Consider the following 18,396-nt stretch of genomic DNA (forward strand, 5'->3'; position numbering starts at 1 on the left):
CTTTCGAAAGCTCAGTTGTTTGTTGAATCCTTAGACCGAAAACTAGCCAAAATTACTGTTAAAATGCTGAATACTGTAGGGCTACCTCAGAATCACAGTAGCAAATTCAATGGACTCCCAGTTGATTTTTGAAATTTTTAGTTAACACCTCTCCAAACAATATTTTAGGACTATGTCTTATCATCATCTAAGAAAACTCACTATTTTCAACTTATAATATTGGTACTTGGTACATTTGGTAATATTAGTTCAATTGATTGTGACGAAGATAGCAAAGGTTTGAGTAGGGATAAGAGATTTTCGATCTTATCAGTAGATCAATCAAATCACTTTAGATTGTTAGGAAATTTCTCTGTTGAGTGGCTGTCTATAACATGTAGGAACTGCTCAAAATAAAAGTAGGATTTCCAACACTTGAAATTCTAAAATCCTATATTCAATTCACCAACAAAACCAGTATAAATAAATTGAACGGAAACCATTTCTTTACCAGATCCAGTTCGTATCGACAGTTAACGATGTTGAAGTTTGCATTGGTAATTTTAGCTGTGTTTGGAGCTTCATCAGGTTAGTAAAAATTCAACCAATTTCTGCAATAAGTCTTCCAATTTAAATCAACCTTCAATCTTCCTTACAGCTCTCAAACCGCACCGTCCCCGCCCTTGGTGGTATTCCGGTAGCGAAAGGATTGTGGGAGGTTTCGAGATTCCGATCGAAGATGCCCCGTACCAGGTTTCGCTCCGAGAGTTCGGACACTTCTGTGGGGGATCCATCATCGGAAGCCAATGGGTTCTGACGGCTGGGCATTGCGTTTCCAGTTCCTCTAGCCCCGGAGAAACCATCCGCATCGGAAGCGCCGATAATGGCGAGGGTGGCCAGATTGTCACAGTGAAACGGGCCATTCAGCATCCCAAATATGATAGGAACACTATCGACTACGATTTTACCCTGTTGGAGCTGGCTGAGGAGATCAAGTTTACCGAAAGCTACACAGCCATCGAGCTGCCGGAACAGGATGAACCAGTTGAGGATGGATCCATGTGCTTGGTTTCCGGATGGGGTAACACCCAGAACTGGATGGATAATCCCAGAGTTCTACGGGCCGCGAATGTTCCTTCCGTCAATCAGCAACAGTGCAACCAAGCCTATTCGGACTTTGGAGGAATTACCGATCGAATGATCTGTGCCGGATACGAGAAGGGAGGCAAGGATGCCTGTCAGGGAGATTCCGGAGGCCCGTTGGTGCACGGTGGTAAACTGATCGGAGTTGTGTCCTGGGGCTACGGTTGTGCCGAGGAAGGTTTCCCGGGAGTCTATTCCCGAGTTGCTTCAGTGCGCGATTGGATCAGGGAAGTCAGTGGAATCTAACTGGATAATTTGCTGAAGAAGTTTATCTGACTGATAGCCAGATATTTGTAGAATAAAATGCAATTTTCGGAACAGAAATTTTTTTTCTATTGATTTACATCGATTAGTTTTCATCTTTGAAGACTGCGAAGCTTCATCAATTCTCTATAAGAAGAGATTTACATTCATACATGAAAAGTCTGCCTTGCTCTAAAGATTTACAGTGTCAAAAATCTCAATCAGCTCAAAAATAGGTATTTTTGTAAATTCTGGTTGCTATATAAATGTTGAGCCTATCATTTACCCAAGCTTTTTTTCGTCTGAATACCTTCGTAGAATAATTCAATGCATCGATAAATTTCTTCATACATGATTTATAACGGAAGGATCCTTCTGGTAGAGGATAACCAATTTAAACAATGTTGTAGAACACAGTATTTCAGTGATATATGTTTGGATTATCCCTCCATCAAATTGGCAACACTTCCCTAATGATCTCTAATCTGTTCGACTGGCATCAATTCCAGTCCACACTAGGAATTCACTCTTCGTCGATTCTAGGGAAATAGCGAATTAACACTCTCCTTAACATGCGATTAATCATTTTTTACTGCTGTATGCAAAGCATGCAACACAAAAAATATGGGAACATAAAAAAGCTAAGACAGATAATTAGTTTCTGTAAATTTACCATGGATGGTCACTTTTTACCTTTCTCACAGTCAGAAAGGTATAGTTATCGATCGATTTGGCAGATCATTAATTATGGGTCTTAGACCTACCTTTATAGGCACCTACCGAATGAGCTCGACGAGTTCTAACTATTCCTGTGTGTTTGTGAGTATTAGTGTGAATTTTTGTACCCTTCGTTCTCGGGCTGCATAATTCAAATGATTTTCATCTTAAAAAATAGATTTTTTCATCTCTACAATCTATAAAAAAATTGAAATACAAAAAAAACTAGTTATAAATTTACTTTTTCATCAAATATCATAAAATGATCTCTCCAAAAATCGTATCCATTTGGCTTACTAGCAACATCCGGAAAGCATTAATCAAGAAGATCCAAAAAATGACGTCATATTTTTTTTATGACTTCGTAGGCACAATAGGCAATGAGCGCGCTCATTGCCTCAACAAAAATTTAAAAAATGACAAACGTCATATTTAAGGAAAAAAATACAAAATTATCGATTGTAAGATCAATACTTCGCTCAGCGCTATACTCGCAAGCAAAAATTTCTCTGAGAAGGGGAAAACGAATAAGAAACGAAGACGATGCACACCGCCAGAGATGCCAATTTGCCTGATTTTTCAGGATTTGCCTCATTTTTCGAGGCTTAGCCTGACAACCTGATAAGCCAAATGATTTTCCCTGGTTTTTGAAAATACGCCTGATTTTTGCGAATGTGATCAATAATGGGTAGTAAGAAACTGTAATAGGTACCATTGATGAAATGAAAATGACGAAGACCCAAAAAATGGTCATCACTTTGAGCGAAATTTCCGTTACTTTGACGCAGCCTGATTTTTATGTCAACAGTCTCTGATTTTTGAGGGTGATCGAAGCAATTCTTTTTTGCGTTGTGACGTGTGTTGTGTGTTGATAACTTAAAATACTTTTAGCTTAGCTTAGCTTGATTGACTACTCACATCCACCTTGAATCATTGAACTCGAAATGCTCCTTAAGATATGTTTGAATAAAGAGTATTCTAGTATACTCTGCGCTTAATTTCTAAATTTGGTTTTAAAAACAAGTTAATACATTTCGGATTCTATGATCGCAGGCGTGGCTCAGTAGAACAAGTTCCACGTCGCCAATGGTTGCTACTCCGTGATTGACCGAGGCCATCAATTTTGTTCATAGGTCAAATGAACGGAACCTGGGATTGGCACGTTCACAATGCACAAAACTGATGCTCTCTCTTTAAACATCAATAACGGCGCCGGCCACGTCCTAGTAGTCAATAGATAGGTTAGGAAAAATGAGAAAGGGATAAAAGAACAACTCTGAGCCTAAGGACCGAGGTCACCTCTGCATCCTTGCAAAAAAATTTGGTTGGGAATGTTGAGGGGAAGGAAAAAAAATAGGAAACACTTTTGACTAGTGTTATGTTGATAGCTTTTTCTCCTGAAATATAATTTATGATTTATAAAAACATTTTAGCTAGATAAGAAACAACATTTTGAAAGGTGATTGTGACTGAAACACATTTGAAGTAAATCGTATCTGTAATAGTTGTTGCTCACATAATTCAAAATTCGAAGTTGTATTTGAACTGATATTCTGAATCATATATAACATTTGAATAATGAAAAAAAAAACTGGATGACTTTTTCAAGGGAAATGGAGAAAATGTGATCACAACTAATAATTATAGTAATTTTTCAGCAATTTTGATTGAAAGATGCATGTATCGACTTGCCGCATTCTATCAGAAAAATTAAGATTAAACTTTTGTCCTATTTCTGATTAAATGATGATATAAATGAATATCGATTACTTTATACTTTTGAACATTTGAAAAAGGAAAGATTGAAGAGAAATTTGAAATTTCTAAACATGTTATTGAATAAATCAGTTCCTGGTTAAGTTTCGATATAAGAAAAAAAAACCCAAAAAGGGAGAAGTTATAATCCCATACATGATAGAACTGATTGAATTTATAACTAGAATTGGTGAAATAATTGGTGGTTTGGAAAAAATCTGAATCATTCTATTAAAATAAAGAAATGTTTTTTTGGTGACATTATAAATGTGGCACAAAAATTTTGAATAGTTCTCCACATTGAAAAAAATGTAGTATTAAAGTTTACAAGTTTTGATTAACTGATTGTATAAAAAAAGAGAATACTTAGCTTTAACGTTGTCCTGATACCAAACATCAATAGATGATTCCGAGGTTCCATCCCTGATAAGTATGAGACGCCGACAGCAATTAGTCTGTGGACAGCATTCCAGGAAGACAGGAAATGGATCCAGTTTCTAGTTTTGATTAGCTACTCCCTCTTGGAACACATCGCGAAGGTCCTAAAACTTCTTGATAGTTGATGGATTTCATAATAAACGTGCACAATAAACTTGAAGAGGGAACTTGAAAAAATCTGTTGATAACTTAAAATACTTTTAACCTATAAACTATATTGAATCATTAATTTTTCAATTCATTTTGGATTTATTGCGTTTGAAATTCTTTAATAATAATTTTCTGATTTAGAACTTTTGCACGGAATATGATAAGAAGTTTGCCCGGATATTTGATGCCAAATTTGGGAATAGTCCGACCTGGCCGTTGCCTGGATTTTGCCAGATCTATTAACTTTATCTAAAAAATTTAACAAAACCAAATTGTGTTGTAAATTTTTTTTTATTTATGCCTCTAAAACGATTTTTTAGCTAATTTTATAAAAATAATCATGAAAGATTTTTTGGAAGTCAAAAAAACGATTTAAAATCTGTCGATAAATTTTGATGAAAACATTTATATTTTTTCATTATTTTGCTGGGATTTTGTAAGTAAGTAAGTAAGTAAGTAAGTAAGTAAGTAAGTAAGTAAGTAAGTAAGTAAGTAAGTAAGTAAGTAAGTAAGTAAGTAAGTAAGTAAGTAAATAAGTAAGTAATTAAGTAAGTAAGTAAATGAGTAATTAAGTAAGTAAGTAAGTAAGTAAGTAAGTAAGTAAGTAAGTAAGTAAGTAAGTAAGTAAGTAAGTAAGTAAGTAAGTAAGTCAGTAAGTAAGTAAGTAAGTAAGTAAGTAAGTAAGTAAGTAAGTAAGTAAGTAAGGAAGTAAGTAAGTAAGTAAGTAAGTAAGTAAGTAAGTAAGTAAGTAAGTAAGTAAGTAAGTAAGTAAGTAAGTAAGTAAGTAAGTAAGTAAGTAAGTAAGTAAGTAAGTAAGTAAGTAAGTAAGTAAGTAGGTAAATAAGTAAGTAAGTAAGTAAGTAAGTAAGTAAGTAAGTTAGTAAGTAATTTCTGGGTTTTGACAAAATTTGCCCGAATATTGTCCGGATTTTTGGACGTCAATTTTTTCATATGCCCCCATTTTGCCAGGTTTTTGTATGAAATTTCCCAGTTTTGTCCGGCCCGGATACGTGCTGAAAAAATTCTGGCAACCTCAGACATAGGTATCCAAATATCCCGTAAGCAAGGCTACAATCTATTCAAGTGTATTAAATCGGGTTTTTTTGTGATGGTCTCACAGGCTCACTTGGGTCCTTTCACCACCCTAAATGATTCTTTAGGAGAAGGAGAGATCCTTCAGATCTTCACTACATTGAAAGGATCCTTTTAAGGATAAATTTTTGTATCGAATTCTCTGTTTGAAATATTCTATAGTTTGTTTCTTAAAAACATTCAAGTTCAACTGTTTTCATCGGTAGATCATTATACATATTCAATCCGTTTTAGAAAATAGATTGTTTGGTCATCAATCTATTTTTCGTGTTTGGCAATCTTCCGTTTTGTTTAAGAATGTTATACATCGAGAAATATTGTAGTGCCATAACCAAAATTTTGCATTGTAACTGATTCCACGTAGATAGTTTTTGACCAGAAAGTCGTGTATTTACTTATTTTTTATTTTTATTTTATATTTTTTTATATTTATTTTTTTAATTTATTTTTTTAAATTTTTAAAAATATTTTTTATTTTGTTTGTTTTTTTTTTTAACTTTTTACTTTATTTTATTTTTTATTTATTTTTTGTAATATTTTTTATTTTTTTTTTTTAATTTTTTTTTCTTTTTTTTTTAAATAATAAAATTAAAAATTATAAAAAAGATAATTTTTACTTATTCGTCAAAGTACTCCTTATATCATTGGAATATCCTTATAAGTAAAGTCGATATGAGCTATAAAATATAGATTTTCATCGCTTTATACTCCCTGGTATTTAACTTGACTTACTTTTTTGGTTGCACAACCAATAGATAAGTTTTAAAAGACTACGATTTTGCGATTTCCAATAATCATCCCGCTGATTTTATTACGGTTCGATGTGGTAAATCATTACTATAAGAGTCTGAATCATCTGCAAACAATATTAGACAACCATATTGTTAACATTATTTTATGTCTTTGATAAGTATAAATAACAATGGACCCAACACTAGACTGAGTCGATTTGGGGTTATTTTGGAATTTCTAAAACCCTGGGGTCTAAAAAGCTTCGTCTTGGTCCCAAACTCATTCATGATTTTTTGCAAAATTTTTAAGTAAATTTTTGAGATCAATACGAAACTTTTTAGACCTCAGGGTTTGAGAAACTCCGAAATGACCTCAAATCGACTCAGATTAGTGTGGCACGCTATTTCGATTTATAAGAGTATAAAAATTAAGTAATGAGCAATTCATTGTAATGAAGTATGTGAGATTTTCGACCTTATCAGTAGACCCTCCAATGCACTTAAGATGTTTAGGAAATTTTCCTATTGAGTGGTTGCTCTAAACAGGTTTGCTTAAAATAGAATTTCCAACACTTGAAATTCTAAAACCTTCTATGTAATCCATTGACAAAATCAGTATAAATAACATTGAGAGAATCCGTTCCCTCATCAGATCCAGTTCGTATCGACATTTAACGATGTTCAAGTTTGCACTAGTTATTTTTGCTTTGGTGGGAGCTTCATTAGGTATGTAATAGTGGAACAAAATTCAATTTTCGCCATCTAACCCGAATTTTCAATCTCACAGCTCTCCCGAACAAACTGCACCGTCCTCGTCCTTGGTGGAAATCCGGCAGCGGAAGGATTGTGGGAGGTTTCGAGATTCCGATTGAGGATGTCCCGTACCAGGTTTCGCTCCGAGAATTTGGACACTTCTGTGGGGGATCCATCATCGGAAGCCAATGGGTTCTAACGGCTGGGCATTGCGTTTCCAGTTCCTCTAGCCCCGGAGAAACCATCCGCATCGGAAGCGCCGATAATGGCCAGGGTGGTCAGATCGTCAAATTGAAACGGGCTATCCAGCATCCCAAATATGACAGCATGACTACCGACTACGATTTCACCCTGTTGGAGCTGGCTGAGGAGATCAAGTTCACCGAAAGTTATAAGGCCATCGAGTTGCCCGAACAGGATGAACCAGTTGAGGATGGATCCATGTGCTTGGTTTCCGGATGGGGTAACACCCAGAACTGGTCCGACAATCGCAGGATTCTTCGAGCGGCAAATGTTCCTTCCGTAAACCAGAAAGAGTGCGACCAAGCCTATTCGGTATATGGAGGAATTACCGATCGAATGATCTGCGCCGGATACGAAAAGGGAGGCAAGGACGCATGCCAGGGTGATTCCGGAGGTCCATTGGTTTCCGAAGGTAAACTGGTCGGAGTTGTGTCCTGGGGCAAGGGCTGTGCCGAGGAAGGTTACCCGGGAGTTTATTCCCGAGTTGCTTCGGTGCGCGAATGGATCAAGGAAGTCAGTGGAATCTGAGTTAAAAAATGGTTGTCAGGAGTATTCAATGAAATAAAAATCCTTATTAATACATACATAGTTTAAAAGATGTTTCATCTTCAAACATAGTGAAAGCTTTGACTGAGACGACTTTCGGTCCGTCACACTATTTAGACTGTTTCTCAAATGAGTTTCTCTTCGTCTGCCGGTCAAAACTCCCCCGGTCGCTGTTAAGCGAAAAACATTTTCAGAGCCGCACTCAAATGACCGAAGATATATGGTCAACTAATTTCGGGTTATTAAACACATTTTTTTATAATAATGATTTAAGGTTGATATCAGTGGTTTATCACGCTTAGTCAAGAGTGAAGACAAGTAGCCATCGAATATTAAAAAAAAATCATAACGGGTTGGAGTTCTATACGCAGCTACTTCTATATTCACCGAAGTCTGGCACGACTTGATCTAGAAAAGATCATCGATGACCAACATAACAGGTGAATTCGATATAAATCGGCTAGGCCGAAGCTTTTGACAAAATATTTCAATACCAACCGTCGACTGTTAAAACAAGGGCCTTAAAAAAAAGTGGTTCGCTCAATCAAATACTAAGCCATCATGATTCAGAGTATTCATCGATCGAAGGGACCATGAATTGCTATACCGTGTTCTGATCTGCACTGAAGGAAAAATATAGTCAGTGTTCTACGAATTATAAAAATTTTATTTTCATTATTGCTTTAGGCTCTCTCTATCTCAAAACTATTCGAGTTTAGATTCCACTGACTTCCTTGATCCAATCGCGCACCGAAGCAACCCGAGAATAAACTCCCGGATAACCTTCCTCAGCACATCCGTTGCCCCAGGACACAACTCCAATCAGCTTTCCTTCGAACACCAGTGGTCCTCTGGAATCTCCCTGGCAGCCATCCTTCCCTCCTTTCTCGTACCCGGCACAGATCATTCGACCGGCGACTCCGCCGTAAATGTGGTACGCTTCGTGACACTTTTGCTGATTGACGGTGGGATCATAAACTCCCCTTAAAAGCCAGCGATTGTCGGCACTGTTCTGGGTGTTACCCCATTCCGATACCAGGCACATGGACCCATCGGCAATTGGTTCATCCTGTTCCGGCAGGTCGATAGCCTTGTAGCTTTCAGTGAACTGGATCTCCTCATTCAGCTCCAACAAGGTGAAGTCGTAGTCTATTTCATAAAAATCGTACTGAGGATGCGCAATGCCCCCTCGCTGTTGTCAGAACTCCCGATGCGGACAGTTTCTGTTGGTTCCGATGAACTGGAAACGCAATGGGCAGCAGTCAGAATCCATTTGCTTCCGATGATGGATCCGCAGTAAAAATGACCGGAGCGAAACCTGATACGGCACTTCTTCGATCGGAATGACGACTCCTCCTACAATTTTCGGTTTCCGGGAAAGCTGTCGAAGAGTTGTTTCATCAATTAAGACCAATTTTTGCGATGAATTTTAATTGAACTAAAATATACCTATTGGGGCTCCCTATAAAGCACAAAAAAGTAGTACAAACTTCATTTCCGACAACTGTTGGAACATATTGCGAGCAAGTGTGATAATCTGATTTTCGATTTCGTATATGGGTCATTCCATACCAAGTGACCATGAAAATGCAACGATCCTCTTCGATTTCGCTCAAAATCAGTAGGGTGACTAATTATAACGTTAATAAAAAAAATCCAAAGTTTTGGAGGAATCGGACCACCCTCCCTCAAATGGCAGCCCCCCCTTTTTTGAAAATTTGGCAATTTTTGCCAAAAAAACTGTTTTTGTTTTTTTAATATTTTAAAAACGAAAAAAGCTACAGATAAGATAAGACCATCCCTATAAAGAATATATTATAAGCTATCAAGTGAGATTATAGGAAATTTTCGGCAGTGTTGCCAAACTAGAAAATTTTGCATTTTAAAACTTAAATTGCAATTATCTCAAAATGCCCCCACTTTTATTTTTGATTTGATGGCGCTAATGGATTCAGCGTGAAATTTTACATAAGAATCACTCATTCACTCAAAACAATATGAGCCGTTTCGGAGATATCAAGTTTTTAAGATGGGAAGTTCGTGAAATTTCACCGTTACGCCAATACATCTTATAAATACGCATCCGAAAAGATGGATCTGCTTCCGCATATACTACAGGGTCCGGCAATTGAACTGCTACATTACTTCAACAGTAATTATTTCGTTGCACACGAAACAGTATTGAACGACCCCTCGTAGCTTTGTTTACATAGTCTTAGCTATTATTGCACAGTGGTGCAGAACATCAATCTAGCTGTACGAAATTAATAGCGCCTAGGGATGAAGAGATATACGTTTGATGTCTTCAGCAACATTGTTTAATTTTACATGGAGCATATTCTTGCATCAAAGTTTTTGCCGAAGGGTCCACCGATAGCGAGATAAAAATGCTATCTTTTTTATTTTTCAAATAATGGCTTTGATGTCTTCGACAAACTTGTTTATCTGATCTAAATACATAAGTTTTTTGAACATGTCAAAGTCCTATCACATCACTCTCTGGAGTTACAGTCAAAGTAAAAACAGATATTTAAACCTGACACGTTGAAGATTGGATCAAATGGTTCGCTGTCTACGAAACAAAGTTGTAACAAGCCACGATCTATATTTGTCTCATATATTATAATGGTTTTAGAAGTTGCTGAAGCCCTACAGAAAGCATTTAGTGTATTTTATTGGTCATTTTGGAAGGCTCGTCCATCAAAAAGTGCACATTTTCACAACACCCCCTTTTTGTGATTATCGTTTGAGGATAAGCGGAACCATTTCCATTTTAAATAACGATTGAAAATACACTTTTTATATAAAAATTACCTATTTTTCTTACAGAAGAAATGTTGAAAACATTTAATTTATTTATAAAGTGTTGCAGTTTTTTTTAAATATATTTTTTTTGATTGAAAGACATCAAAATTCGATTTTTCAAATACATAATTTAAACCAAAAAAAAATGGAACTAATCTCTTAAATTTGGTAGAGCACTAAATTCGTAATTGATACCACATAAATGAATAATAGAACCGGTTTTGCCAGTACACAGTAGTGCTCTGCCAAATTTAATAGATTAGTTCCATTAATTGTTTTGGAGTTTAAATTATTTGAAAAATCGAATTTTAATGTCTTTTAGCCTTCCAAAATTGCCAATAAAATACACTAAATGCTTTCTGTAGGGCTTCAGCAACTTCCAAAACCATTATAATATATGAGACAAATATAGATCGTGGCTTTGTACAACTTTGTTTCGAAGACAGCGAACCATTTTATCCAATCTTCAACGTGTCAGGTTTAAATATCTGTTTTTTCAAGAATTTTTTTTTACTTTGACTGTAACTCCAGAGAGTGATGTGATAGGACTTTGACATGTTCAAAAAAACTTATGTATTTAGATCAGATAAACAACTTTGTCGAAGACATCCAAGCCATTATTTGAAAAATAAAAAAGTATTTTTATCTCGCTATCGGTGGACCCTTCGGCAAAAATTTTGATGCAAGAGTATGCTCCATGTAAAATTGAACAATGTTGCTGAAGACATCAAACGTATATCTCTTCATCCCTGGGCGCTATTAATTTCGTACAGCTAGATTGATGTTCTGCACCACTGTGCAATAATAGCTAAGACTATGTAAACAAAGCTACGAGGGGTCGTTCAATACTGTTTCGTGTGCAACGAAATAATTACTGTTGAAGTAATGTAGCAGTTCAATTGCCGGACCCTATAGTATTTGCGGAAGCAGATCCATCTTTTCGGAGGCGTATTTATAAGATGTATTGGCGTAACGGTGAAATTTCACGAACTTCCCATCTTTAAAAACTTGATATCTCCGAAACGGCTCATATTGTTTTGAGTGAATGAGTGATTCTTATGTAAAATTTCACGCTGAATCCATTGGCGCCATCGAATCAAAAATAAAAGTGGGGGCATTTTGAGATAATTGCAATTTAAGTTTTAAAATGCAAAATTTTCTAGTTTGGCAACACTGCCGAAAATTTCCTATAACCTCATTTGATAGCTTATAATATATTCTTTATAGGGATGGTCTTATCTTATCTGTAGCTTTTTTCGTTTTTGAGATATTAAAAAAACAAAAAGAGTTTTTCTGGCTAAAATTGCCTAATTTTCAAAAAAGGGGGGGCTGCCATTTGAGGGAGGGTGGTCCGATTCCCCCAAAACTTTGGATTTTTCTTATTTACGTTATGACAAGTCACCCTACTGATTTTGAGCGAAATCGAAGAGGATCGTTGCATTTTCATCATGGTCACTTGGTATGGAATGACCAATATATATTATTTCTATCAAAGAATATTTGATCCAGTTTCGAGTGTTGGAAAACCTGCTTCAGAAAGCCACTCGAACGGAAGATTAAAAATGTCCGATGATTCATCTTTACATCCTAGAAAATAGTGTACGGTATCGATTCAGGTGGATTTTAATTGATGTATGATGCACTCTAAATTTGTGTTTTGAACGACTCGCTAAAAGAGTAGATTTGGTTTTATTTGAAGTAGAATTACATGTAACGGAAACCTATTCCGGTTGGGATTCAGTTGAAAACGCTGGTTTCAGTGGTGAAAAAGAGTTAATCTTTATTCTCATTCTTCGTCTACTCGTTACAATGTTATTTGTATGATTAGCGATAACTTATTTGTCACTATTCACACTTGGATTCCCTGACGGGGAAGGTACTCATTTCTCAATGAGTAAAATGATACTTCTACCCAGAATATCTGGTAACGCTGTTGTGTTACCACGAACCTAATTTGAGTAGTCTCGCTTAACCGTGTGGTGATGTAAACATTTATACTGTCATCATCATCACTATTCTATTGTTTGGCAATCATCAATTGCGAATTACCCAAAGCATGCGGTGAACCAAAACAAACAATGTTTTTATTTCGCCGAAGCAGTAGCAGTTTTCTCCTGCTGATCCGGAAGAACGTTTTCCCTTGGAGGATCCGAAAACCGTAAGTTCAACAGGCTCGAACTCAAGGCCGTCAGCTCAGAAGCCAAGCTCCGCCTTACGCACTGGAGGATGGCATCTCTGCTTAACAACAGCGCTGCTATTGATAGCGCTGTTTGTTTTTTTACGAGGAAATTAACTAAAAATATTCTAAGGAATGTCGGGTAAGACGGACACCCTAAGGTAGAATCGCAATAGAATATCCGACAGGGCCGAAGAAAGAACCGCCTCTTAGGGGTTGGGGGAGGGGGAGGGGAAGGGGGTTTTGTGATTAATATTTACCTATTATATTTTTGCTCAAACAATGCCTGGATAATACAAATTAAAAAGATTTTTTTATACAATTTGATTGTGAAATTTTAAGTTCTCTTACATTACAAGTTTTTCGTATAAAATAGAAACTTTTGAAAAAACATCCTTAAATCTTTGAAGTGGTAAGCTATATATAGTTATATAAAGAATCCTTTAATGAAAAAAAGAATTCTTTGAATTTGCTAAAAAAAACTGGTGAAATTCGCCTGTTTGATTTGACCATAGAATAGGTTTTTTTTAAGAAACCCTTCAGAATAAATCAAATTTTTAAAATTAAAAGTAATAGATTAAAATTTAGTGACCCAAATCTGATTCTCGCCAACTCTTTCCAAGTTTTAGATTTTAGTTTCAAACTTAGCTGATTTAAAATTTAATCAAAGTTATTTTAATTTTTTGAAGGATTAATCACCGTAATTTATATTTGTAGATTTAATTTATCGGCCTAGCGGTGAAAAGTGATGTCTTTTTTAGTAGGGACATCTAAAGGTTATGAAATTTTTTTTTATCCACCTATATAAAAAAATTCATAATCTATAGATGTCCCTACTAAAAAGGACCACGGTGTGTTTCGTAGAAGGACTTAAAGAAAAAAAATACAGTAACGCTAATTTTTGCATGGGCTGAAAGTAGAGCTTTTCCCGGTTCATTTTCACCAAACATTAAAATATTCTGTCGGTGACCCCCCATACAATTTTTTTTTTGAAATTTTTCTATTTGAATTCTTAAAAAAATAAATATATTTTCATTGTTATATAATTTCACAGATACTAATTATCTAAATTTTGACTTCCACTACTTTTAAATTAAACAAATAACTCAACAATGTCATCAAAAATTTTGAAAAACTTTTTTTTTATTTTTATTAGTAACAGAGCTGTTTAAAAGTAAAAATATGCTAAAAAGGTATATTCTTATCCTTTAATTTAAATATTAGCTGGCAAATCTTGTCAGCAGTCTTAGAGGGTCAAATTATCTGAAATTATTAGAATTATCTAGAATAATATGAATCCATATATGAATCTATTTGCATCCATTGTCTTTAGATTTTCTGATTGCGGCAACACTGGAGAAAAAAATTAAAAAAAAAAGCTCAATGATTAATAAAATAAGTTAACAGTAGGAAGCGCTACTCTTTTTTTGTGATAACGCTTATCGTTATTCGATCTGCAGTAGAAACGTTTGTCTTAACTGAAGCTTTTAAAAATTAAGAAAATCAATATTCAAAAGTAAACGATCAGTTAAAAACAATTTTTAAAAAGAAATTATTATTTATACTTCTCCTGATTTAATTGTCTCAAAATTCCATCTGCACTTCAGACTCAAAGCAAATCGCTACAGCAGTTCAATCTAGTTTAATTTGTTACTGTCTGTTGATACAATGATCATGAAAAACTCGAAGTTTCCTTCAACCTATTTATTTAATCATTTTCCAGTCCAATTTTTGTAACCCTGCTGTACTCTGTGATCCTTCCATTTTATTCAAAGAGCATTACTGTTAAGGTTAAATAATCTAAGCTTCTATGCTTTCCAACCCACTATATTATTTAAATAATCTCTTGATTTTTTTTGTTTAAAATTGAATTTATAGTTTTTTTTTTAATAACTTTATTTAATGGATGAATCTAGTCTAAAACTCCGATAAATTTGAATTTTTTCCAAAAAATGCATTTCAAACTTTTTGTCGATCTAAAATTTACAAAAATCAAGAGAATTGTTGTGAATTGCGAAAAAGAATTGCAAATGATCGATAGCAAGCTAGCCTGCAGCGCGTAAGACTCATCATATTTTGTTCATCCCTTACTTATTTTAGTTATTCTACTGTACACTGAACTGTTTCTTTATTATTAAATAGAACCTTAATGAAGCATTAATGTTACAGTAAAACAATCATAACTTCTATAATTTTGAATCAATTATGGTAAAAATTATTGAAATCCTTGATTTGAATAAACCATAGAAACCCATAAAAAAAATAAAACGCATAAATCGGGTCTAAAAACGCCGATGAAATTCAAATTTCTCTTGTAAAAAAAATCCTTTTTCATCGTTTTGTTGATCATGAAATCCAAAATATCATCAATATTTCAATTCTTTAGCAAAAATGAAGTTCAAATGATTGATAGAAAATTTATTCTCCAAAATATGGGAAAAAGAAATTCAACATGAATGTTATGTAGCGAAAGATAAACGGATTCCAGTGCAAGTACTTTTAATTAAATTTAATATTATAAATTCTATTGAAAACTGGTCTGCTAGGAAATGTTCAAAATTAAACTAAGGTAAACAAAGTTCAAAAATGCGTTCAAAAGAGTGGTGTCATCAAAAATTTTATTTATGTTTTACAAAGGGCGAGCCTGCATATGGTGGAAATATTTGAAAGAACAATTTTGAAAAAAAAAAGAAAAGATTTTAAATATTTTGTTGGAAACCAATCAAATGGTGTTTGACTGTTCTTATTCCTGTATCATTTTTTTTAACTAGAATAAGTTGTCCAAGATATACACATACGAATATAAATTAAAGTTACATTGAGATTACACCATTTAAAGCAATGATATCACATAAAATAAAATTTTAAATTAAAAATTAATAAAAAAAATGAGTTTTTCTGAAAATATAAATCACTTATTTTTCCAGGCGTTGAAATTTTTCATTGTTGCAGTATGACAAAAACTTGAATAAAAATAAAAAAAAAAAATTTTCAATGAAAAAAGTTACTACTCCATTGCACTGGAATAAGTTTACAGCTAAAAATTTCTAAATATGGACTACAAATCTTCAAAAAAACAAAACGTATGGGGACTCACCGACCAAATATTTTATTTTCGCCTGAAAATGATTCAGAAAAGGCTAAATTTTCCATTTCTGAAAAAATTAGAGTTACTGTATTTTTTCTTTTAAACATCTTCTATAAACACACCGTTGGACATCACTTTTCACCGCTAGGCCGATAAATTAAATCTACAAATATAAATTACGGTGATTAATCCTTCATAAAATTAAAATAACTTTGGCCAAAAAGAAATTAAAAAAAAAAACACGTTAAAATTTAATGTTCTGAAATGAATTTCAATCAACAAGTAAAATTAATTTGAAAAAAAAACTGAAGCAGAATTCTGAACCAGGGATTAGTTTTAGCGTTATCTCTGAATTGAGATTGTTACTCATGAATAACCTTACTAAATTGTTTGAGAATTTCAAATTTTGATGTGAATTGAGCGTTTGAGAATGTTATTTCGCTAGCAAAACAACGTGGTTTTCGGAAATCCGTATTTAATAAGCGCGATTAACTTTTAAAAGTTTTTATAGCCTGTTTGAGATTCTCAGAGGTTTTCGACCGAGAGTGGCTCTTTCCAAGGTCTTTTAAAGGTATATGGAGGATCAAACCGATGATAAATATGAAATACCTGGAGAAACTTATGTCGCTCAAGTCATTAGATTTAAATTAGCTGATTTTCCTCCAGGTGGTTAATGAGAAGCTTAATGAACATGCCATCGGTTGAAACAGTTCAAACTTCCGAAAATGTTGCAAGTGATGGGCTATTTTGAGAGAAGCGAAAATTACCTCAAATGGTGCACCCTCAAAAGATTGCGTTGGTTTGTTTTGTTACTATTATAAAAGTTTGCATGATGTAAATCAACAAAGAGTCTTCATCAAGGTTGCCAAAAAAAAATCTGTGTTTTTGACAAAAATATTTTACGAATTCTATGATTTGAACCTAATGAGATGGAACAAAAGTAGATGGTTCAGTAAACAGTTCGGTAATGAGTTGAATATTTGTTAATAAACCTTTATGAGTCGTGTTGCGAGAGCTGGAAGAGTACAGACGGTTTTCTGTGTCGCAAATTTCTATGACGTTCATTGGGAAAGCATGTCAAATATCTAAACATTGGAAACTACTTACAGTTTTAATAAAAAAAATCTGTTTACATTACCTTGTTTTCATATTTTTATGAATTAGAGTCAGAAATATAAAGTCGAAAATGACACAAAAAATCATAATTTTGGAAATCTGTACAAAATTTAGAAAATCTGTGAATAGTGTGAAAATTTAAAAAAAAAATCTGTGATCTGTGATTCTGTGACGAAACTTAGCTCGAAATTCTGTGATAATACAGATTTTTCTGTGATATTGGCAAACTTGGTCTCTATAGTGTTGAAATACTCAAGCAAACATATACCCATCATTAGATTTGTACCAAACATTGTTATTTTCGAAATATTGAAAGTGTCCGCCTACCCGAATTCCCCCTAACAGAAGAATCTGAAATATGTTTTTGAAAATGTTTTAAGAGTAACGTTAGTTTGGAAAACATTTCACCATCTGATATCATTTATTTTCCAACATATATGAATTTCAAATCAGATTCAAACAAATCAGATTCTTATAAAACTAGTAATATTGTAAGAAGTTTTAGAAACCTGAATTGTTATATGGTTCTCATGAAGGTATTCAGTGGCCACAAACCTGCAAAAGAAAAAAAAAGAAAAACAAGTGTAAGTGTTGGATCTCAATTCGATGTTTTATGAATAGTTTTTTATTTTTTTTATGTAGCAGCTCACCACACACTCCCATATCAAAAGGCTCTATTAAGCCCCCTGGTAAAGGACGCTACTGTTATCAGCACGTCTGGCAGCGAAAATAAAAAAAAACAAAAACAAAATAACTAATACAGGACGCGAGCAAAACATTACTCAAAGTTTATAATCTCATGCGGGGAATGCGGCGATACATTCAAATAATTTACACTGTGAAGCTCAATGGAAAAGGATTTCCTTTTTAGATATTCATGTTTAAGAAAAAAAAAATTAAAAATTATATAAAAAGTAAAACTTAAATTAATAGAATAGGTTATGATAAAAATCAAACGACAATGAACGCTACAATATTAAAAAAAATATTTAAGGCTAGCTTTGTTCGACTTGTTTTACATATTTAATTCATCTTTAAATAGTTGAAGCAATTTGACTTTGAAAATGGATCGAGAATTTATTTTTTTTAAATCATTGTGTAAGGAATTATATTTTGTAGGTCTGTTCCAGAAATTATAAGCACACCTAATGTTAACGGACATTTTGAATCGAATATTTTCTTTCGAATTTTTTTTTTATTTATTTTTTGTTTTTGACGCTCAGTGTAATTAAATTAACTTCATTTTCAACTGATCCCACATATTCATTTAAAAAAAATCGTTATAAAATACTGCGGGTGAATTTCTTTTTGGAACATTTTTTGTGAATATATGAATCTAAAATATTTACGCGTTTCCGAGATATCTGGATTTTTATAAGTGTTGTATTAAAACCACACTATGCATAAAAGGGTTAAATTGA

The 18,396-nt window shown here is 33.9% G+C and overlaps 3 protein-coding genes across 6 annotated transcripts in view; 2 read left to right on the forward strand and 1 right to left on the reverse strand.

Annotated features, from left to right (window-relative positions):
- LOC129746534 (ras-related protein Rap-2a) overlaps positions 1-18,396 on the reverse strand; it is a 432,219-nt gene that overhangs the window by 197,664 nt on the left and 216,159 nt on the right. The window lies entirely within an intron of this gene.
- On the forward strand, positions 485-1,431 carry LOC129746532 (trypsin-1-like). The gene is made up of 2 exons (XM_055740212.1): positions 485-567; positions 638-1,431. Exons 1-2 carry the CDS (start codon positions 519-521, stop codon positions 1,366-1,368), a joined length of 780 nt encoding a protein of 259 aa, XP_055596187.1. The 5' UTR covers positions 485-518; the 3' UTR covers positions 1,369-1,431.
- LOC129746528 (trypsin 5G1-like) lies at positions 6,753-7,819 on the forward strand. The gene is made up of 2 exons (XM_055740209.1): positions 6,753-6,974; positions 7,036-7,819. The coding sequence occupies exons 1-2, from the start codon at positions 6,926-6,928 to the stop codon at positions 7,770-7,772; spliced, it is 786 nt and encodes a 261-aa protein (XP_055596184.1). The 5' UTR covers positions 6,753-6,925; the 3' UTR covers positions 7,773-7,819.

This window comes from Uranotaenia lowii, chromosome 2 (genome assembly GCF_029784155.1).
Source record: "Uranotaenia lowii strain MFRU-FL chromosome 2, ASM2978415v1, whole genome shotgun sequence".
NCBI lineage: Eukaryota > Metazoa > Arthropoda > Insecta > Diptera > Culicidae > Uranotaenia > Uranotaenia lowii.